Genomic DNA, 24,213 nt, shown 5'->3' with positions numbered 1-24,213 from the left:
ATTTAGAAACAGGGCATTACAGGCCATTTCAGATTGCATTAGTGTTAGATTTCTGCTCTTGTCACCTTTACCTCCTCCTTCCCGACGTACCTCTCTTCCTTTCTTCCTTGCATTCAGACTGGAAGGGCTGCATTCCTAAAACAAGCAGTCTGAGAGGTTTAACATTGCATGATTCAGTAACAAATTAAAGGCCTGATCACTCACGCTGTGTGCACTTGACTGTACCAGAGAGTTCCATAAAGATCAGTGAACCTTGAAGACATTTTAAAGATACAGCCACAGAGTTCAGAAGGATAACATGAGAGTTTGAAACTGTCTAGACTGACAAGTTATGACGGAAACCCGTGGCTACCGGTCATAAGGTTAGCAATGCCACACAAACTTTTAAAACTAGACTAACAATTTACACAGTCTAGTCAGCACAGCAGTATTGTGCCAATTAAAATTTTAAATTTAATTTACACTCCTAAAACTAATAACATAATTATTATAATATAATATGTATATAATATGTATACTATTTAAAATATACATTTTAAAGAATGCTATTTAAAACAAAGTCAAAGCCAAAGTAAATACCAATAACATCAGAACCAAGTTTATTTTTCAAAATAACTTATTGTGTTCATAAATGTGGTATAATATATTTGAAGAGCTTATTGCCAGAAAGTGTATGTGTGTGTATTGGGGGGGGAGTAATAAAATACTAAGATCTTTGTTTACCTGTTTCTGAAAAACAATATGATTAAGGAAATAATCTTTAGAAGCTCCACACTTTGCTTAGATTTATACTATTAATCTTTCTGGACTACTGTCAACTTTTTTAATGCTTCAATCTTTCTGTTGTCAATTTCTGGGAAATCATAAAACCATTTGGAGTGTGTAGAGTGATGTTCTCTTCTATTCAAATATATTTAAATTAGTATCTCAGCCAAATGAAAATAACATGACAAGTTGTTTTCATTTTGTGTGTGTGTGTGTGTGTGTGTGTGTGTGTGTGTGTGTCAGACTGGGTGGTGTGCGGTATAAGTTATTCTTGTGTAGGCAGACTTCAAGACTGGTTAGCAGAGTAGCTTCAACTGAAAGAAAGGCCGGCGCTTATTCTGAGGAGGAGGACACGTAGGTCGCTGCAGTGTATAGTTTTAAAATATACTGACACTGTGCAAATATTTTGCCTCCAGGAAATAAATCAATTATGCAAGTGAAGTAATGTTTTAGTCGAGATCGCAGACAATGAATAATTTTATTAACACCTGCAAGTACTTTTCTTGAATATTTAAAGATGTGTAAAATTACATTTCCATCTTTGGTCTCACCATTTCAATGCTTATTCTCTTCCCATATATTTCTGAGAGGTCCAACAAACAATCAAAACAATATGCAAACAAAATTTATAATTCAATAATAAGTGCCATTTACATTTATTTTTAAATAATTACAGCAATTCTGCCTGATGTAACCTGCTATTTCTTAAACTTGGAAGCACAAAAGAAGCAGATAAAGCAATGAGAAGCAGATGTAAAGATTCCTCTGACTTCAGACCTCAAGCGTTCCCATATGGCCACCGAATGCCTCACAAGTGTAACTGCGCCTTCACTTATAGATCTCAGCAAAAAGGTGAAAATCCAGTCACCCGTGATTATTACCAGCTCACTCATGAAATCCGCCAACCACGGGGCAGTGATGGAGCGAGGAGAGACAGTCAGAGATCAGGAGCTGTTTTCTATCAGATTGAGGCTGAACTGGTACACAGAGTTCTGTCTTGTTTAGCCTCACCACCCGACAAACACCAGGGAAAATTTTCATAGTGTCTACGATTTGAAAATATAACATGCAAATTCTATTACACCAAAGTCATCCTTGTCTTCCACAACCAATACAGTTACTTTAAATTCACACACATGAAATATTTATATTCCACTGAGCTTTTTCAGAGACTTCCATTTCCTCCAGCACTGTGTTTATTACATCAAGATTAGATTCAGTGTTTTTATCAGTGTGCAGCAGTCTTTAGTGCACACCAAGCTCTGTTGTGAGTGTTTGTGACAATGACATGTATAAGTGAAAAACTATTTTCTCTGTGCCATGCCGCAGAAAATCTGTTTTCCCATATACAAACTGCGGTTTTATTAATGCATAACTGAGTGTTAAGAATTTAGATGATCCACGCTATGAAGCTGACTTGACCTAAAATAGGATTTAACAGCTCTCTGAACCTCAGAAAGTGGAGCTTTTATTACGCGCCCACATCACTGTATGTGTGTGTATCTGGAAACCCTTTACAAAAGGCACATAAAACTATAAGTCCCCTCTGAGGTTGCTTATCTGTACTATTCCAATACTCGAGAAACATGGTGTATAAATCATTCAAATCATATCTGTGTTTCTGCTACATGGCCGCAGGCTTCTGAAGAGTGCTTCTCCCAGAGTTTGTTGTACTGATGACTCTGCGTGAGAGTGGAATAAAGTTCCATCTGTGTACAGAGACGTTTTTGAGAACTTCAGCACTGACAGGACCCGTCCATTTTAGTAAAGACACATTCTAAAACACATTTTAGTATTAAATGTGAATGTGTATGGCTCTTTAATAGCTCAAAAAAATCTTGCTTAACATTGTTTTATCAACTTGATATCATACTACATTTCAAAAATTTACATAATTGATCATAAACCCAATTTTGAACTAATAATATGCTGAGAGGTCTGCTACAGAAAACAACCCTATCTAATACAGATATGAAACAGGCTTAGATACAATGGACTTTTATCTCCTCTATGTCTGTGAATGGAGTTGATAGAACTTTTTATGCAGCACTGGCCCATAAAAATCCCCAAATAATCCTGCTTTCTTTTGTTAGAATTTTACATTATTATATTTGTTATTATAATAGAATTTTATAACTGGCAGTCTCTAATTGTCAGATTAGTAATCAAGTAACATAAATAATCAAGTCACACTCACTATGTAGTACAACATATGACGTTTTGGACAAAATAAATATATTTGTTTATGCATAGCCCAAATAACACATTTGACATGAAATATTTCCTTGTTTGGTGCATTAACAATGTTTTATGGTCTTTATTATGTCAACTTCACTTTTACATAATCTACATATTGGATTTACAATATGTAGAACAAAAGTATCTAAAAGAAGCACATTTTGATTTTGCAATTGTTATTATCATTTTAACTCATACAGCAGTGGAATCTGTAACCACAAACAATAGGCTAAGTAAAGCCAATGACAACAAAAATACATGGATTAAATACAATATAACTGAATAATAACAGCAAAAAATAGCTGTCAAGAATTTTTAATTGAGACAACATGCAAAGAAACATTTAAGATTTAATTTTCACATTAATTTCTATGTATAGTTGACAACTAGAATCTATATCTATGGTTAAAAAAAGTTCAGGATACTTTTGTATGTGCCATACAAATACTGAAATTTTATAGATTTATAAAAAAATAATTATATATTGTTCAATTTTTCAGACTGAATGCATGTAAAACATTTAGATTAAAGAATTAGAAATGAGTTGAGTAATATTTGTCATTTGAATGTGTAGGGATTTAATTTCAACCTATGCTTAGCAGGGTATCATACACTCCTGAGACCTTTTGACCTTTGCCGATAGACGAAACATATATGTTGACATATATGTGTAAAAGGTTGGTTCATCAAGTTGCCATAACACGGCCATTATGTATAGTTGAGTTTACTGATGAGATAAGCCACAGTATTAACCAGCTTTACAGTATAATTTATGACCCACAAGTCAAGCCAGATTAGGCCTGATTGGATCGCTGGTGCCATATGTGACCTACAATCTGTGCCGTGCTTGTACTGCAGGGCGGGAGGGTCAGAGATCTCCCTGGGCAAAGGTTGCCATGGAAACGACCTCTGGATGCACCACTCTGCTCTTTGCAGCCCTCACACATCTTAAGGCAGAATTATCCAGGATTTCTTTATGTGCGGCCAGTGTTCTTCTGCTCTATTTCCTCACTCTGCTCTGCAGTTTTAGCTCCCTCTGTTTCCTCTCCACACACACACACACTGATGTTGACATGCAGCGGCATTTGCACACATGCGTGCCTGCTGACACATACATGTCTATGCATAGCTACAAACACACAGGACAAAACCCCCACCCCTGCAATTATATATATGGTATACACACACAAACAGCCATCGTTATTTGCACTGCTGTTACTCTTGATCAAATCAGGAAGTTTAGCCAAAGGACATTTGTGTGTACTGGCTCCTTAAAGCCGGAAACTGTTCAATATCTTGTAGTCCAACAAATACTTAACTCCTATGTTACCTTTATGTTTTTACTTTATTTTTAATACTTCATAACCACATTTCTAAAATAAAATTTTTTTCTTGTTTTGGCAAGTCAGCTCAGCTGAACGTCATCTGAGGATCCTTAAGCCTCCAGATAAATTCTGGTCGGTGGTGACAAATTTGTGCTAGTCTGTGAAGAAAGAGTCTAGCCACAAGCTATTGGGCTTGGAAACATACCATGTCTGTTCATGCTGAAACTTAATCGCTGAATTTAGCATGATCTGTGATCTGCTGGGAAAATGTTAACCGCTGAATTTTTAGTTATACTATGCAAACTTTAAAAGACAACAACTACTTGGCTTTAGTGGGGAGTGTATAATAGCTTTTAGTTAAATTGAATGATTTACTGCAAGCATTTAGCATTGCCAGTTATATTGTTCATTAAGGTAAAATGGGAGATGGTCACAGGATAAGAAACATAGAGCTCAGATAAAGGGTCCCTCAGAAAAGATTAACTTATTTTCTTAAGTCTACTCAGATAAAATCTGAACACTCAAAAAGCAAAAAGAGATCTTGTTGGAAAATCATTATACTGCAGTGAACACGAGAGAAAATATAATTGAATCCCCCTGGAGATTCCCAATTCCTCTCCCTCCTTCCTCTTAGGGTTGAGGTTAAATACAACGGAAATACAATAAAGAGGTAATGTCCCCCAGAGCCACAACCAAGTTAAATTAACCATTTTTTACTCTTTCCAAAATTGAATGCTACTACATCTAGATCCCACAAAGTCATTAAATGACTGTGGGATCTTTATTAGAACTGTGGTTTATACCTTTAAAGGCCATTTCTTATATAAAATCACTTACACAACATGGCTTGAGAAATACTGATTTCAGAAATACAGTATAACTAATATACTATTCTATAGTATACGAGAGTATAACCTATGATTCACAAACTAAAGAGGAAATTACTGTTACTCCTATGATAATAATATGTGTGATTTGTAATGTGAACACAGGAATTCAAAACCAGCAATGTCTGATCCCTGTAACCAAACAAGATGATGAATATCTCCTCATAAAATATACATGACGGTAAAACACTGTGCCATTTAAAAGCAAAAACCTAAAAAATACATGAAAATATATTTCCTAGAACCATGGCACTTTATAAAACCTAACTCACATTATTATTATCAAACATTATGTACACTGTGGCAACCACAGTCCTATACAAAGGGTTCACTTTTGTGTGAGTGTGTGTGTGTGTGTGAAAAGAGAAAAAACAGCTCCTCTTTCAGGCAGTGCACTGGGATGGACACACTAGAAGGGTCAGCATGTCAGCATGGTTTGAGTGCCCTGACGAAGGAGGCAGTTCTCTGAAACGCGTTGGCACAATAAAGTTTAAAGAAGGAATCGAGCAGCGGCCCTGAACGTTTTAATCTTAAAAGACTAAGGATGCCTTCAGTGGTCTAATATAAAAGCAAGGGACTTCTGTTTGAAGACTATTATGAATATGTTGGATTTTCACTTGTTTCACTGAATTATTAGGAAGTAACTGAATTTCTGTTTAGAGAATATCTAGTTTTATAACACACAATATATCACCATTTAATCCCTGTAAGTTACCTGCCATTGGGAAGCACACAGTGCCTCTTGTACTAGGTAGGGGAGTAAACTTGACACTGGGCCATTCACACACAGAGAGCTGGCACATACCTCAGAGTTCTGAGTGAAAGGTTCGGAGACTCAAGACGCAACGAGGACTTTCTAATCCCACCTGGCTACTTATTTTAACGTTATTCACAGCAGACTTGATGAGGGATTTCTGTTTGCCAAGCAGGTCAACATGGGTAGTGGCGGGTTTCAGAAGGCTTAAGCAACAACTCTACACCAGTTCCAGTAAGCCAGTCGAGCTGGGTCACGATGAAAGAGTCTGTCCCCCCCAAAAAAGTCCAGAGTGACAGGCAAAGGAATAGGAATCCTCTTAGTGGTAATATCCTGTTGTGCATCTCCATCTGTTGCTCTGCAATGGCCGACAGTCTATATGGAGACAGAGAAGAAAACAGATCAGAAGGAGCACCACATACTGTATTCTGGTTTTCTTTGAGTGAAGAAAGATTTAAGACATGATGGATGGATCTTATTTGCAATATTCAAAATTTTAGCCAGTATTCCCTATATTTAATATGAATATAATCTGTAGGTACAAATTTGGCAATTTTTGTACGGCTATGCTAAATCATCCGTATGAGATGAGAGATGTTTAATAAAACATAAGATTATTTATTTATAAATATTTTAATAACAAAATATTTTATACCAATGCTTCACACAAGCTCAGACAATACAGGTCTGAGCACTACATTAAAAAATAAGAATAATAAATAAAAATAAAAGAAGGTGATTAGCCCAGTGTGCTACACTGTTATGTATAATATTAACTCCATTCATGAAGTTTGAGGGAAAGATAAAAACTGGTTCCTGAGACCCCTGAGTTGGTAGATTCAAAATATTCAGGAGGAAAACAAGATAGTGTGATTTGGGAGAAGTGGATAGTGAACAAAATGTATTAGTTGTTTAATTTTGATATATAAAGTTTTAAATTGTTTGCAAACGTAAGCACATCAAAACTGACCACTTGATTAGTATTTATTCACATTTTTTCCAGTATTATGATTTGCCAGTGATTTATGGATTTAGTTGTAGACAATGAAAATGAAGGTTTGACCTATTGTGTACAAGAGACTCCACTCATGACAGGACAATTTATAAGGGTGCTATGCATTCATGACGCATTACCTTTAACTCTAACATTGAGCCTTTTCATTTGTAGAAACTCTAAAAATATCCTTTTACCATTGTTTTAGGGTAGTATTTTTTGAGTCCAATCAAACAGTTCCCATGTTCTTCTTAAGAGAAGAGATTCATCTAGCAGCTTAGATCTGCATGAGAAAGTGAAGCTTTTTCTAGTGATAAAAACTGCTGAGGATCATTTCAAATAAGTGTTTAAACTCTGTACTTACCTACAACCAGACACAAGACCAGATCTTTTAACATTTCATAACCTTATTCAAGTCTGTTTCTACAACTATCCACATCATAGGAGAATGACTTGAACACATCTAGACTACCGCCCAGCATGTGCTTTGGGAAAATTTATCTGTGGTTCTGAAATGGAAGCCACAGTGACAACAGTACGCAGCATCAACACACAGCTGCTGATTTATGTTAACGTTTCATATCAATTAGTAGAGAGCTTAGACGGGATGTTAGCGTCCAAAACCAAAGCCATGATTGATGACTGCCATTTCATCAAGGCATTCATTTCGTCATGACTGTCAGCTGAATCACTTTTTACTGGGCCTCTGTTTTATGGCAATAGTGCTTAGATTTATTATGATGATAAAAAGTGTTGTCTGCCCTCCGACAGGCGTGCACCATTCAAGCACATTTCTTTTTAAGTACTGTATCATGAAAGTCAGAGCCAGTGGCCCGCCATAAACCAAAGAAGACACTGATTTCAGTCTTCACCTCACCTCTTTTGTCACTTGGTGCTTGAAAATTGTGTAATTTAATTCTAAGGAAGTGAAAGGAAAGGACTTCAGTGCTAGCATCTACTTTCAGGTTCCAGCAGTATACTTGCAAAAGTTCTACAGTGTCTGTAAAGTTCACTTAACAAGAAAGTAAATTAAATCCTGCCAAGGCTTTTGGTCTATTTAATTAAAGCTGGAGCAACTTAGTGGGATTGAATTAAATTTTTGGCAGGGGTAAACCAATACGCTGGGAAGGTGGTGGGGGGGTAGTTGGAGTGAGGTAGGGTGCAGACTATTCATGAAAGATAAGCAGTGAGACCATCTTTTTTCAGCTCTACTGAATAAATATTTTCTTTTCAAAACAACTAAAAATGTCTTTGTGTCTGTGGCAGAGCCATTTAATTTAGCAAAAGGAAAGAGGAGATAATGACGAAGTTAGCCTTATCTTCAAATAAAGACAAATAAATAAATAATATATATAATAAAAAAAATTAAAAACCTGCATTATCCAAGTTAGTTTTAGTTCCTCTGCTTGTCAGAGTTCAATCCAGCCGACTCTGCTCTGCCTGCTCGTTATAACGTGATCTCAGATAAGGTTAATCCATATGCAAAAGGTCTCTTTAGATTAGAAGAGTCCGTAGCTCTTCCTCAGCACAGGGTCAGGGATCAAACACCAACATTTATGGAGAGCAGGCCATTTTATTTCCACGTTCTTTATCCAGCTGCTGATGCCGACTGGGTGCAATACTTCACCGTAAGCCCTTTAAGGCTCAAGGTGAAATCGATTCCAGACCAGAATGGCCGTATTGAATGGGTTTAAATTCAAGCTAAATATTCCAAACGATAAGAATAGTTTATGAAGTGCAGGAACTCATTATCACCCTCGTCAACTTCATTTCAACTTAGCTGAGTTTATCTTAAGATAATGGGGTTTAGTGATGTGCTGTTCAACTTAAAAGTTGAAATCCATTTAGGGGAATAATTGTCAGATGTGACAACACAGCAAAATAATTCATGTTAATCTAAATGTGAGTTTTAAAACCATTCTACACCAATACACAAAATGTACGATGAACTTACTCTGCACCCATCAGGGTTAATTTTTGTTTATAAAGTAAGTTATAATAAAACTTCACCAGCTCTGTGATTAAGCCATCGACTCCTTAACCCTTAATACGTTTATTACTAAAATACCCTTTTTATTTCAGAGGGTATCCTGAGTTTAATTTGAATAATTTGTTTACAAAATATAACATTTCCATTTGTAATAAAAGAAACAAACCCTTATAATTGTTTTAAGAGCACTGAACTTTTTATGTAATTCCTAATTCTAATTTCTGAGGATTAGTAATAGTTTTCAATTTACAAAATACCAAAACAAATATTGCCTGGCATTTGAGCAAAACTCAGGCAAAGTATTACTCTGATTAATCTCTGTAGAAGATTCCCAGTGTATTCAACAGCAAGACTATGAAGGTTCAGCTTTTAAACTCTGGGTGGCAGTGTTGATGCAATGACATGTTGCATGGCTTTGGAATGAAAATCCACTACTCTTTTGACATACTAAGCAAAACATTTAAATACTTAATTTCTTTTTCTGTTCTGTTGGTGTTACTTTATGTAATTGATTTTGATATTTTATAGTTAATTTTAAAATATGTTAAATTTCAATCCCTCTTTTAAACTACTGCACTGATGACTAGGTATAATCAACATTAAATTATAAATCCCTATATTGTGTGTCTAGTTCAAAACAGCTTCATAACCATCACTATCCTCATCCATATACATCCGCATATTGTTGTACTCAATATCAAAATAGTTTATATTCAATTATATCGGTTTAGTTTTGACATGATAAATAAATTAATTTAAACATTGCCAAAAGACAATAATTTAAACATGGCCAAGTTTGAGACATTTATAAAAAGAACACCTATGAAACTACAAGCCGTGTTTATCATATATCTATGATGCAAATGCAATAATAATATTAACATAGTCATACAAAGGCTGCTATGAATATCACCAACCATTCTTAATTGTTTTTTTGATATGTGATATTGTGATTATTTAAATTATTTTTATTATTAATAACATTATATACATATTATAACACTGTTATAGCAAAAATGATGAATGAGATTGTGTCAGATTATATAAAAAATAAAATGCTTCTATTTTGTGATATTATGGCATAGTACATTTATAATGTGAATAACAAATGATATACAGAGATAAATTAATTAATTTGATGGTATTGAAGTAATGCTGCACATGCAGCAAAAATGTTTTCTAATAATTGCAAAACCATTACTCTATATAATATACAATATCAACCTATCGTGTCATGTAACCATTTCTCTGATTAATTTTTATTTGTTAAAAATGCATACACAGAAAATGAAACATGATGATGGGACACTTTTAAAGATGCTAACATGCTAAATAATTTCAAACAAACATGTAGCTCTGCACTACTGCTGCTATGTGTCATTACTTCTACTGGTCAAATATTCAGTGATTATACTAGCGAATTGCTGCAGTTTGCCAAGCACGTCTGAGCTAAAATCAATTTCTCCTTGGTGCACCTTGTGTGCATTAATAGGAGGTAATTTAACAGGTAATTTGTTGCCTATGATGTATGTTTTGTGTTTACTGTAGACTGCAGTGGCCAATGCTGCTGTAAAAACTGAGCTGTTATAATTCTGCTGTGTCGGGAAGAACTACAGTACTGAATGTATTGCTTTTGTTGGATCACACTGGAGTCACAGAGGAACATGAGAGGATTTATGCCACATTCAGACATCTCTTCTTTGCACTACACATTTTATTACTGTGCAGCATTAAGATAGCATGGCAGAAAGATCTCTGTGGGCAATATTAGAGAAGCATAAAACAATTTCTTCAACATCTTTGACTTCTTTTCTGGCTCAAGTTAATATTGAGTTAATATGGTATTCATTATAGTATGGGAACGCTGCTTTCTCAGTGCCTTGCCGTTTTCATTCCATCTGTGTTGTAGTCACCTGAACATGATCTGAAGTCAGCCAGTCAACTGACCTGGAATCAATACAGTCAAACTCAGTGGAGGCAAATAAATCAGCCTGGCTCATTTAACCCATGAGAGTCCTGCTGCTTAGCAACAGCGGCACGGCATGTAATGAGAAAGGCATGTTTGATGACAAATAATTTATTCTAATTTCTTGTTTCTCATCCAACTTTGGTGACTCCATACTTTATATCCACGAGTCGTCTATCTCTATGCATATGTACCTATTTATTTGTGTACTGTAAGTCCTCATGAGGACATCTGAAATTCAGATCCCCCCCGCCCACACATCCAATGTCCATCACTTTTGTTGCAAAAAAAAAAGAAGAAGAAGAAGACGAAAAAAAGTATTTTTTTTTTTATCATGTTTTCTTTCTGGTATCTTTGTATCTGAAGCAGTAATTGTTTTGGGATATCTGTAATTTCTGCAGCTGCTTCAGTGTATCCCTATGACATCTGTTTCCATGCCTGTCATATAAAAACCTCTGTGTTGTAGTCTTTACCCATCATAACTGTCTACGAAGGTACTGGAATTTTACTGCCAGCTTCTTGAGCAGGAAATTGGTTTCACACTACTCTTAGGAAATTTCTGAAATATGGCATTGGCTTGCAAGATGCACCATAAATACAGATGTTGTTTTATACCAACCATCACTGACAAGTAGGACCTACTTAGAAAAGAGTACTTGTATTAAAACAGTTGAAAACTCATAAACGTTGGATGTGTTAGGATTTTTAATATGCATATGTATTTTAAGTATAGAATTTTTATTGATTGTTGGAAAACGATTGCAAGAAATGTTGCTGCCAGACTCCATTGTGCCAACTTAAATCAACTTACTGCAAACACAGCTCAATTTTAATAATTTCCGAAGATTTATTGTGACACATCTGAAAGTACTTTGAGCCAACATCACATCAACTGATTATAGTTTTATGATGATTCATGCACAGGAAGGAAAGTTTTGCATTCTGGAGGATGTTACATTTCATTTCGGCAATGATTCTTTGGCTCTGTTATTGGAAAATAACTGCTGCTCAGGTCTACATAATTGTAAACTAAGACACGATGCCTTCCTTGTGACTCATGAATGATGGTTAGCTGGTCTGAGTTTAGCTACAAGAAGTTGAGTAAGTCAAATAACTAAAGCACCTCCTGCTTGACTGGTCAAAAATATGACATTCATCATGTGGTAGTCTTACATATATGTTCACCATTAATTACCCATTCACTGTCAGATTTAATTTAATTTAATTTTCATGTTATGATATATAACCTTTAATTGACCGCTTAAGTTAAGGTATGTAGACATTGTTTTAAATTTTATCTAGTAACTTGACCTAACAAGTATTTTAAATCACTCAGTGACTGTTTTGAAGTGAGTGGATTTAAACTGAGCTACTATGCAGACCATTATAATAAATATAGAATGAATTGTAACTCCTTCTGATATTTCTCTGACTTCCCTATTAATAACAGACCGCATTAATTTACATCTGAATACCAGTTCCCATAGTTTTTTGTAAAGGCCTACAGTCTCATGTTATTTTGTATTTTAACAGGGCACTGACTCATAGTGACTTATGAAAAAAAGTAAACAGTAGTATTAAAACTTTTCAATTTCAAACTTTTCAAATTAATCAAATATAGAATTAAATTAGTAGTTATATAGAGTATATCATGCCTTTTCCCCATTCTGCCTTAGTGTCTGTTTAAATACACACAACTTACAGAAAAAGAAAAGGATTTCAATTACATACATCATAGCCTACATGGTAGTGGCATCAATTCTGTAACAACCGACCTTTATGAAATTACATATACTGTTGCTAGTGAGTTATGGAATTAATGCTTTTGCATGTTAAACTAAATAAATTAAGTATTAATTCCTATCTTCTATGCTATAGGCTAAAAATGTAGACCACATAAATAAATAAATGAATAAACAAATAAACAGGCCAACATCTATCAAGAATTTACGTCATACACAATGTCATACATTAAATTTGTAAAAAAAAAAAGAAAAACATGCAGAATGCACATTTATCAGGGTAAATAACTATATCATTATAATAATATAATTAATAATAATCACACTTTTTTTTCGTTTTTACAGTTGTGCATTCATTTTCCCAGAAAAAAAACACCAGGTGGTAGGCTTAGTAGAAAACTGTAAAGTGGTAACAAATTAAACTGTAAATATTGAAGGTAATACTGTAAAAGAAAATGGTGAACTTACTTTAATTGTTCTCCGTGTTCGTCACCTGTTACAGCGCCAAACGTCCCTTATTGGTCTACAGGAGCCTCATAGTGAAATCCGCAGACACGCTTAAGCTTTGTCTGATAAAACAATAACCAGTATTTCCATTTCGAGCGGTATAGCAGCGCGAATAAGTTGCTCCATCCTTTATAAATGCCCCACATGATCCCAAAACACTTAATTATCGCTAGGTAAGGCAGTGTGGACTGTCCTCCTCTTGATGATTGACAACGGGGTAAATGGAAGTCACTTTGAAGGGGACGACGGATCCCTTTAAAGAGCGGCTGTATCGATAATTCAAATATTTTAAACCTGTTATAATAAATTGTATACCTAAGTTTTTGTTTCTGTTCCATATGAGGCTGGCTGGATAAATGTAGCGCTAAAATGCGAAGCTGCGTTTCTGTGTTGCTCTGTGCTCCCCTCTGTCTGTGGTGTTTTTGGTTTCGCCCAAACTTGGTTCAGATTTGAGTTCGTTTTCTCTGCTATCTGGTATCGCTCTGTTGGAGGTGAAGGACCGCCTGTCCCCTCTCTTCCTATGCGGTCAATGGCTTTCTGGAAGTATTTTATTTGAATGTCTGGGCGATATACGTGACCAATAATGGATATTCTATGGATATTATGGACCATACCGGCCGTAATAGCTGTTGAAGGTAAGCTAATGTTTTAATTAATGGTTTAAGCCGCATCTTCTTGCCGGCTTTGAGTTTGAGACAAAGCGCGTCAAAAGGCGTATGTTCATTATAGAAGGAAATTAATTACTTTTCAGCCTCTGTTCTGTTGGTGTGTTATAGACTATCATGGCGTGTACAGTCCTTGCATGTAGTCAGCTCAAAACAGCAGGCGAGGGATGATGGTGGGACACAAAAACATGCTCCCGCATCTTACGGATGCATATACGGATGCTGTTTGGCGTTAATAGTAATAATATTAATTACAGAATGAAAGTGTCAGCGTTTCTGTTACACAGCTGGCTACGGCCAGGTTAGAAAACGTGTAATCTCTGTTAGGTAGGTTTTATCCTGTGTATCCGTGGAGGTGTGTCGCCGGTCTCGCCTCAGTTGGTGATAAAAAACCCGTGAAAGACAAACGTGGACGTGTCCTTAAACTTTTTTTTTCAACATGTCTGAGACTAAATGCATAAATACATCTGCTGAACATGTTTTAGTTTTACTTACAAAAGGTATAGTCCTTATGCAGTCATTTATCTGTAATGCTCGGCTAAGCAGTATAGGCAGCAGGCAGCAGTGGCACAATGAAACAGGTTGAATAGAGAAAATAATCTTTATAATAATATGTCAGTACTGTGTCTGTGGTGCTCCAAAATGTAACTATACAGTAATCTTATACTTTCATTGTTCAAATATATAAGACCTCTGGTACTTACAGGGACTATCTTTGTGATATTTGCCCTCTAATCTTCTAAAACCTGTTTGAAAGCTGAAATGAGAGCTATTTCTCCACACTTTCTTTAAATTAAGGGGGGGGGGGTTAATGATTATTTGCAGGTGTTTTATGTGCCTAGACTCTGTTTGCCCTGTGACAGGACAGGAGACATTAACTGTGCTGAAGAATGGAAAAGTGTCATACATTTATTCAGGGTATTTTTAGGATGTTGTCAGAAAACAAACATCTTTTCTTCCTTTGGTCACTTTAACTAAACCACATAATTACAGGTGGAGCTAAGGAACTATGTAAAAACTCAACCAAATGGACGGGATAACCACAGGATAAAACAGCAACAAAAAGAAAAACAAATATTTAGCTCCTTGGTTTACTGTGGAATCATTTGTATATGTGTAATAACATCCCAAATTTGTGTACCAAAGGTTGAAAGACCTGTCAGATCCCATGGAGGACTGGCATACACTTTGACAAACATCATGCATATCTATGCAGACTTCTGCTGACTTTTCCTGTTTTGGTTTCAATGTAGCTACATACCCAAGACCTAAAAAAGCAATCTTGAAGGCTAACATTGCACATATACAATACATACAAAAATCTAGTCCCAGCACTAAAATCAAACAAATTCAGGGAACAATGTACAACATACCTTTAATACAATCCATAAATTGTATTTTTTTGTTTGAATATATTAAAAGTATATTGCGGATTTTTTCAAATCTTATAACATTTCGCAAGCTGATAAAACCAGATGCGTTAATATTAAATCTGCATGAATTATACTGTCATGTCCCATATCTTTGTTTTTAAATAATGAATATTAATATACTGACCATAGATTTATGTAATATATATTCAGTAAAAAATACGTCCTACGAATCTCATAATAGGTCATATATCGTCATCCCATATATGTACATATATTTAAATAGGATTTGTTTTCATTTAATTACTGATATTGCGATTGCTTGATTGCTATCATAATAGTTATTTATTTTTATACATTGCTGTTTTGTCCAAGAACAACCACAGGATGTGAAAAACGCCAAAAAAACAACAGATTCACACTACACAGAATTCCACTTCTACTTGTTTCCTCTTTGTCTTTAAAATACAAACAGGGTTACGGTTTGTTTGTCCACATGTAAAATCTACTGTTAAGTGTATGTGTACGCTGAGAGCATACAGTGCCTCAAATACCATTCGGCACGGTTCTCAAATAGTTATTGATGAAGTACACTTCGTGCTCGATTAAAAAGGTGTTGTTATTCAGTGTAACACTAGATAAGCAGTATCTTGCTGTGTCTTTCGGGAAGGTGGTGTTTCACTTTTTGATTTGGAAACCAACTATTCCCGTCGCCATCCCAATTCTGCCCCCCTCCATTTTACCCTGTGAATCACCCTAGTTGACTGTCCAATGAAGTTGCAAGGATGAGTTACGTATGAGAAATAAAGGGTTGAAAAAGAGGTCACTGCAGCTCTAATTTGAAAAAAAAAAAAAATCCCAGCATGCAACAGAAAAGAACCCTCCAGTGGATCGTTTTGACACGTTTAGTGACGGGATTTCATTTTCCTCCATTGTTTTTTCTGTGTAATAGAGACTGACATCTTCGCATAGTTCTGTCGTTTTTACTGACGAACATGCTAAATGTGTGCTATGTTATACGTACCATTGCATTGCATTATTCGTTGATCACCAAAGCACTATATGTGGTGTCGGAAAGGTTTGGTAAAAACAAAAAACCATAACTCCCACATTTCTTGAAATATACCTGATTTCTGTAGAACTGAAAGGCTGAAAATACTAAAGGCTGCATGTTATACAAATAATAGATTAATCAAGCAGGGAGCATACACTGAAGAGGATTAGAGGATTAAAACTGGGGCTAAACTTAAGGAAATCCTAGCCCTGTCTCAAGTATCGATTTTGTGAATTGTGTCAGCACTGCTCACCATGTGAAGTGTGAAATATTGGAAATTGGCCTTTTAAATACTAACGTTTGAATTTAGCCAGTGACCTTTTTCCTCAGCGTCGTTTCTCTCCTACACCGTGTCCCCTCACTCTGGTAGTATCGCCATGTTGGCGTTCATTCATTAGAGGTATTTGACTGTTTTTCAAAGGCATTTCATTTATCCTGTGGAATGTGAAACAACTCTAAATTGCTGATTAGGGTTAATGTAAGCTGCCGTTGATGCAAAGTCTTATTGGTTTAGTTAACAGGAACAGACAGGCCCTTCTCGAAAATTAATGGAGGTAGTACTGCCAAGGAAATTAGCTTAGCTTTGTCAAACATGTCTATGAAAACACACTGTGGATTTATCCCTTCATTAGTTTACCCATTCAATGTCATCAGTGCTCAGTTGACAGCCATGCTAACAACAGCGCTCAATTCTGTTGAGTGGAAATTCTCAGATTCATCCCTGACCATAAAATTGTAGTAGCCTGTATTGTTCGGAGGAGATGAAATTTACGAGATGGATCATTTGGATTTTCCGACCCGCCCCCTTCTGTTGTGGTGTTACAGTTTGTACTGTGCAAACACAGCAAACGTTTTCTGAGAGTATTGGTATGGGGTTGCTTTGATGCAATAACAAGAGACTTGTATGCAAGTTGCTGTTGGGGTCAGCAGAATAATAGATCACTTTGACAACATTTATTCTCTTTTTCTTTGAAAGAAACATAATGGGACAGAAACCACAGTAGAGGATGGGAAGTAGGGTAGAATGAGATCACAGCATGGAATCTTTAAAAAATGTCTAGCAGATTTGATTGCATTTCAATATGTGCTTCATTCCTTGAGCGCTCTGTTGAACACTGGAGCCCACTCGGTTGAAAGTTGGCAAACACTGGTGGGGTTGATGTTTTCAATTTTTCATTTTTTCATTTTGATTTCATTTTGTAAATTGCATATTACATTTGTATTTTGCATAACCCTTTCAGTACCATTTTCTCACCCAATATAAGGCGGTCTGACAGTTCAAGGCACAGTATGATTGTTAATGTTCTGAAACTACTGCCAAGTTTGGTAAAAATGCTTTCATATGTAAATTCAGTTGCTGTTTTTGACCGGAATTGCTTTCAAAGGAATAGACGTGTGAGTGTAACATGGAAGCATTATGTTTTGTGGAAGAGTAACAAAAGACAGGCGAAGGCGGGCTCCAAAATGGGATTAGATAAAAGGTAAAATGAGCGACCGTATACAATCCAGTGTTTTCTGAGTCCACCCAATGAGCAGATGCAGGGAGCTGGCCTGCACGCCAACCGCCACAGTAGGCTTTCACAAAGAATCTGTCTCTATTCAAGCCTTAATCCATGCTGCCGAGGGCCCAGGCATTGTCACTTTGCATGCAAAATTTCAATTAGTGCTGGTACCAGTTGTTTTACTTAAAGTGGGGTGTCACATTTCAGAGACATCTATGGCTACCTTTAGGGTGAGATTAAGGCAGAAGTGTCACTGCTTTCCTTAAACATTTTTTCTATGGCATAAAGTTAGCGACATTGGTACTACTTGACTCTTTTGCTTTATTCTGGTCCCTGTATGTATTAGACCCAGACCTCGGTCAAGCTGCTAGAGATTCAAATATACTGTAATACATATACAAAGTTTATTATCAGCAGGATGGTTCCCTCAAGTCATTACACATGGGATTGGTGGTGCAGATTTCTGTCTCAGCTGGCTCTGTAAGCAAAAGAGCTCCATATGTTGCTCCTGGCTCCAGCTTGTTCAACCGATTTAACTAAGTTTTCATTTTAAGACATGATTGACTGCTCAACGCTGTTTCCATGCTTTCCGCTGTTTGACTGCTGCGGTTCACTGTCAAGAGCCTACTCTTCACTCTCTCGTGCCTTTAACTGATGAGTCAAGTTTGATTACGTTTACCTCAGTTCAGGATCAGTTTACCGAAGTTCTGAATTTAACTACTACACTGGGAAGTACTGTCATACAAAAACACTAAGCCAAGCTAAAAAGTCAGCTGGATCACACTGCACAACCTCCACAGACTTTACCTAGTCGCTTAACTCTTCATATTACTATGTGTGCTTATGGTATCAGATTCAGAAATACTTTATTGATTTCTGAGGGGAAATTATTGTTTTACAGTTGCTCACTTGCAGGCTAAGGCATTAAAGGAATAAGAAAAAATATAAATGTAAAAATATAAATAGGAGTGTGAAAATATGGACTGTATTTTACAGTATTTGACAGAAGTGTAATGAATAAATAGTAGTAGTAGTGGATAAACAAAAGTAATAATAATGAGTACTGGTAGTGTTAAGGTAAAATGGATGGTGGATAAGGTGGAATAAAAAGCCTTAAAGATGCTGTATTGGTACTGAGTAACCCAGAGTGTAGAACAGAGACTATTGCACATTAATTATGGAAACAGAGAATGTTGCAGATTAGGATTGACAGAGAATATTGCACATTATGTCAGCTATTGCAATACAAGGTCCCGTTACTAACTACTAGACTGTGTACTCCTTTTGTTTTCACATGCCTTGTTTCATTAATTTTCATATACCGTAGAGCTAATGCATTCAGAGTGACTTTTTCCCACTTACGGTATTCAAAGCTTTGTGAAAAAAAATAACAGGTGTTTAATCTTCTCTTCTCTTTGGTCTGTAATCATGACTGTTTAGTTTGCAGAGACAAGCTGTTCAGATATCGCTGCTACTTGATGCTATCAGAAAATGAAAATATTTTCAGAGTCAACAGGTGTTTCGGGTCTTTCGATAACACTGCCAGCGCATGACTGAAACAGCAGCTGAAAACAGTGGGTTCATTTAAAAGTAAATATGACATGCTATAGCCCAGACTCCCTTGGTGCGTTTAAGCCTTTAAAATGGCTAAAGCACACTCTCTCTTTATTTTACTAATGATTTTACTGTAAAGCATTGTGCATTTCTTTGTATATAGTATGCGTTATAACGTGTTAATTACAATTGTATATTTTTACAATTGCAAATACGTGATATATGAATGCACACTGTTCTCCGATACAGAAACAGTGCTTATTGTATTTGTAGATGAACATAACAGTCTAAAAAAATTAAGAAAATTAGGTACCAACATAATCACCATGAAAAATTGCCACATACTTTAGCCATGTTGCTAACATTATTCATATCAACAACATTAAATTAAGAGACTTGAGAGCTGCAATTTATATTTGCACAAGCACACATATTATTATTTCAGTTCACAACAATGAGAAAGTCTGTCACAAGTGCATACATGTTTCACTTGGCAAAGGAAGTTTGAAAGAAAAAAAGATAAAAAGCTGTATTCACTTAATATTAGGGTTGGTCACACCAAACAAAAGCATGTGTGGGTTAAATTGTAGTTGCACGTAATCTCTTAGCATTTGATGTATCATTCTAAAGTGTCTAATAGGTGGCATTTACATTAAGTTAATTGCCAGTCCCAAACAGACACACTAATTAACTATCATATAATTGCCATGATTGTCTAAACTGTTTGTAGTGCTTATATATTTCATCCATGTGGGCTATGACAAATCAAGGTTTCTCTTAACACTAGTCAAGGCATTGAACATTGGACTTTTTCTTTAGAAATAAATTAAATTTATATTTCTAATGTTTGATCAGTGATCCAAATGAAGCAACAGCATATTGAACTACTTTAATATGAGACTTTTTCATGGACAACCCAGTATGTGTTGAGAATTTCAAATCATGCTACGTATATAATTTCTACTTATTTTTAGTTTCACATAACACTGGAGGTACTGTGTGCTATGAATGGTGAAAAGATGTATTATGTATAAATGTATTATTTAGTGAAGATCAAGTGAATTAGGGGTCTTGAGATGTGTTTTTCTTGCAGTGCTTTAAGGCTAGGTGTGCCGTTTGATTGGAGGGCTATAATTGTTTCACTATGTTGTAGGGGAAACAGTGTGATCAAAAAAGTGAAAGCGTATGACTAAGGCTAATATAAAAGTGTTGTAGTGCATAATATAGTGCTCCTAATCCTAACAGTTTACTGGACAAAGATTAGATTGAATTTAACTCAATATCTTAGAGCAGGTTGTTTTTTTCTTTTTCACATTATTAAAATAATCGATTATCTACAGAAAGCATTACCCAAATGTTTACAGACAGTGGTTATAAATTAATTTGGAAGTTTAACTCAATTAGATAGGAATTTGTGAAGAACAGGGCTGCTTTAGCGCTGTGGACTAAAGTTTGCATGTGGTGTTTTCTTGCTGACTAGAAGAGAGTAGTCTGGATAAATAGACTTATACTTGCTTTACCTCCATGTAACCTCTGATAGTTCACACAGGAATCTAGATCAAGGATGTTCTTATATCCTGCTATCTTAATTAGCACATGTTAATTGGCAATGTGCAGTCTCTTGGTATGTCATATTTATTAGGAAGAGCCTGATTCATCCTAACCCTTTGGGAGTGAAAATCATTAGGGGACAGTGAAATGTATTTCCAGACATTATTCGTAACAGGAAACGTGTAAGCACTGACATTCAAAATGGCCCCGCAACATCTAGGCCTAATTTGCAGTCTGAATTCTTTGTGGAGTCTCAGTAATTTGACAGAAGTCTCACCCATTATGTGGAATCAGTGTGTTTTATGTCTTTGTCACTGTTTCCTCTTTTAACCAGCCAATATCATTGTTGTCCGAAAGTCTGAAAAGCATACCTTGAGTTTGCTCAAAAAGAGATGAACTGAACAATGTGACTCATGTTCTTGTCACATCCTTCATGTGAAACGTTGATACGCATTAGCAATATGGCGCTTATAATATTTCACCCAGCAACGCCAGCTTCTGAGCTAGGACACAGGGAGAAAGAGAGACAGAAGGAGGAGGAGGCGGGAGAGTGTACCCTGAGAGAGGTCAGACCTCGTTTCAGAGACCCCCGTCCACACACACCCCAGGTACTGTGACACTGCCTTTATGAGCGCGCCCGCTGAACACAAACCCACCGGATTAGTGTCTGGCTCTCAATGTCTCTGGGAGCAGAGCCCATCGCCCGAGACAAAGCGGGGCTGATTGCGTTGTCATCTGCATCACAAAGGGAAGCCCTTTCTACCTGAACCCCTGCCTGTGCGCCGCGCTGCACATCACATCTATCAGCGACTCTGGATCCACGTGACATCTGTCTTTTTTTTTTTTGTTTATCTCTGTCTCCCCCTCTTTCATTCTTTCTCTCTGGCCCACACCGTCTGTCCACCATGGCCCATATCAACAGCAGGACCCTCCTCCCCCTCCCTCTTCCGTGGAAACTAGCTTCTTAGTCTACACCAGCATTGACTGTTTTCTGTTTTTGCCAGTAGTTATGTGCTCAGCGCGGTGTGCATCATCTTCCCTCACTACAAAGAGCCACTAACGCATTTGTTGTCTTTCCTCTTTTACCCTCTGGGTCTGGCTGGCTATCTGTATCTCAGCTCAGCTAACATGCAGACACATCAGACAAAAAGCCCAGTCTCCCGCTGTCAGACCCTAACACGTCTATCGGTCTCACTCGGACAGAGAGAACTCCCCAGCTGAGGTGCTGCCAGTAAGCAGAAGTGTTTCATCTGATTAGTGTACTGGGCAGGCAGGCTCTGCACTCCTATGACTGATTGCTGTTGTCTTGTGCTGTTGACCCAGGCAGATCCAGCAGCCACAACAGAGATAAATGAAGCTTTCCTGTTCAGATTATCCTCTTATGCTCATGTACATACGAGTTTACAATAAGGCTTATGTTTGCTTTTATATGCTTTGCATGATTTAATAATCATCAAATGAATAACTTTTTAAAGTTCCCATTTTCCTTTCATATTTTGTGACCTGAATGTGCGCTACTCTTTATCCTGTGAAATAAAATTTTTATTTTTATTTTTTTGCTGACAAACAAAAGATGCTAGAACTATCTCAGGCATGATAACTGAAGCTGAAGGGTACACTTTCATTCTCCCATTTACGATGCTTTATGAATAGATTCAATAGATTAACCAGGGTATGACATTTAAAAAGCAGAGGGAGGGATGACTTTTTGTGTCTTAAAGTGTGATAGTTGGGTTCTATTCACAAGTAATTGCATTAGCTTAGAGAATAGGGAATTAACACAAAGCAATTAACTGATTTGGCCTTTGGCTGTGACTTGCCTGGTTTTAGAGAGCTGGAGCTCATCCTGTGTTTTCATAGATTCATTTAGAGATCATATTCAGTCATATGCAGAACCTTCTAAAACATACAATGGGCGATGCTAGAACTTGATTTATCTCATTAAAATAAGTGAATAAATTTAATATGCATGGGTGCATAGCAGAAAACAACCATTGCTGTGAGATTTGGGCCATGGATCATTCTGATGAAGCTGTAGTAAGTCAAATAAAGAAATGCTCCTTCTGACTGAAAGACAGAAAGTGGAGGATGTGGGGCTGACTTATCTTAAAGGTAAAGGTCATCACAACAGCAGGATAAACACACTTCTTAGTGCTTAATTGCCTGTAGTCCAATTACTGAGGACTGCTAGCCCACGGTGGCTAATTGTCAACAGCAAGGGTTTCATTTTCATTTCAACTTTGGGTGAGAGATCTACTGGGAACTGCTAAATATGCCACAATTATTTTCTTCACCATAGAGAGTGGCTTGTTGCCCTGAACCATGAATTGAGAAAGGGGCATATTAGATAATCTACACAGTTAAAGCCATGGTTAAAGCCATGTTATAGCTGATTCATTAAAGTGGTGGACATAAACTAGTGGGAAGACTCTATTTATAGAATATTATGAATTCAAGACCAATTCATGACTAGAAACATATTTTAAAATACATTTTTATTAGAACTTGAATACAATGTGAAATATTAGGGACTTTAATAAGGGCTCAATGTTTAAGTTAACATACATGATATCTGCCCATGATAACATTGTACTCATGAAAATGACTTCTGAGATCTCAGAAATGACTTTGGTGCAAACAGTATTATCACAATCAGTAGAACTTATGGCTGGGATATGAAAATAAAACCCATGTTGAAGTTTCCCTTTAAATGTCAATTGTGTAATATCTCTGAAGAATGTTTTGTGTTTCTCTCTCTCATTCATTCTTGGAATGAGAGTCGTTAGATTTTCACATTTGTTTGATAGAGGGGATATCATTTATATTAAATTATTAGAGGGGATATGTCTCTCCCTAAAGTGACCTACAAAAATCGACATAATTGTAGACATGGTAAGCATGCGATAGATTTCAAATCATCAGGGGGTAGCAGCACAGTGATCCTTACTGAGGATTTTACTGTGAGGATTTATTTTATTTCAAACAGAGTCATTTGGATTGATGAAAGGTAGGACTTTGGTTTTTTATTTTTTCTCTGACCTCATATCACTGTAATCAGTCTCCCTCAGCTTACAGCTCCAAATCAATAACCTAGACTCAGCAAAGATTATACCCTTGTGTTTATAGAGCCCTATCAATTGATACTTCATTGTAGTCGTTTTATATTCAGCAAAGCTGGTGGTAAATGTACCATTTGGGCCGAGAAAGCTTACCTGAATTTACATAATCACTTGTCTGAAAGTGGATCTAGTGTGGAGAGCAATCAGCAGCATCTGCCACACTCACACTTGTAAGAGCTCCTGTTAATGCAATAACATCTTGTCCCCCTCTTGCTCCAACTAACAATTCA

General features: G+C 36.4%; 1 protein-coding gene across 4 annotated transcripts in view; it reads left to right on the top strand.

Moving 5' to 3' along the window:
- The first annotated feature begins 13,634 nt into the window (after positions 1–13,634).
- Positions 13,635–24,213, top strand: part of ephb2b (eph receptor B2b) — a 123,961-nt gene continuing 113,382 nt past the window's right edge. For 3 of the 4 annotated variants that reach the window (XM_038697175.1, XM_038697173.1, XM_038697172.1), the window contains exon 1: positions 13,636–13,803. In XM_038697175.1, coding sequence (XP_038553103.1) covers positions 13,752–13,803 — 52 coding nt within the window. In that variant the 5' untranslated portion in view covers positions 13,636–13,751. Of the gene's footprint in view, positions 13,804–24,213 lie in introns of all 4 variants that reach the window. The other variant, XM_038697174.1, reaches the window with a different exon arrangement.

The sequence above is a fragment of the Micropterus salmoides genome, unplaced genomic scaffold, assembly GCF_014851395.1.
Source record: "Micropterus salmoides isolate LMB-PRFRI ecotype aquatic unplaced genomic scaffold, ASM1485139v1 Ms_hic_scaffold_4, whole genome shotgun sequence".
Taxonomy (NCBI): domain Eukaryota; kingdom Metazoa; phylum Chordata; class Actinopteri; order Centrarchiformes; family Centrarchidae; genus Micropterus; species Micropterus salmoides.
The sequence above is the reverse complement of the archived record's forward strand: the minus strand, read 5'-3'. Positions and strand labels throughout refer to the sequence as shown.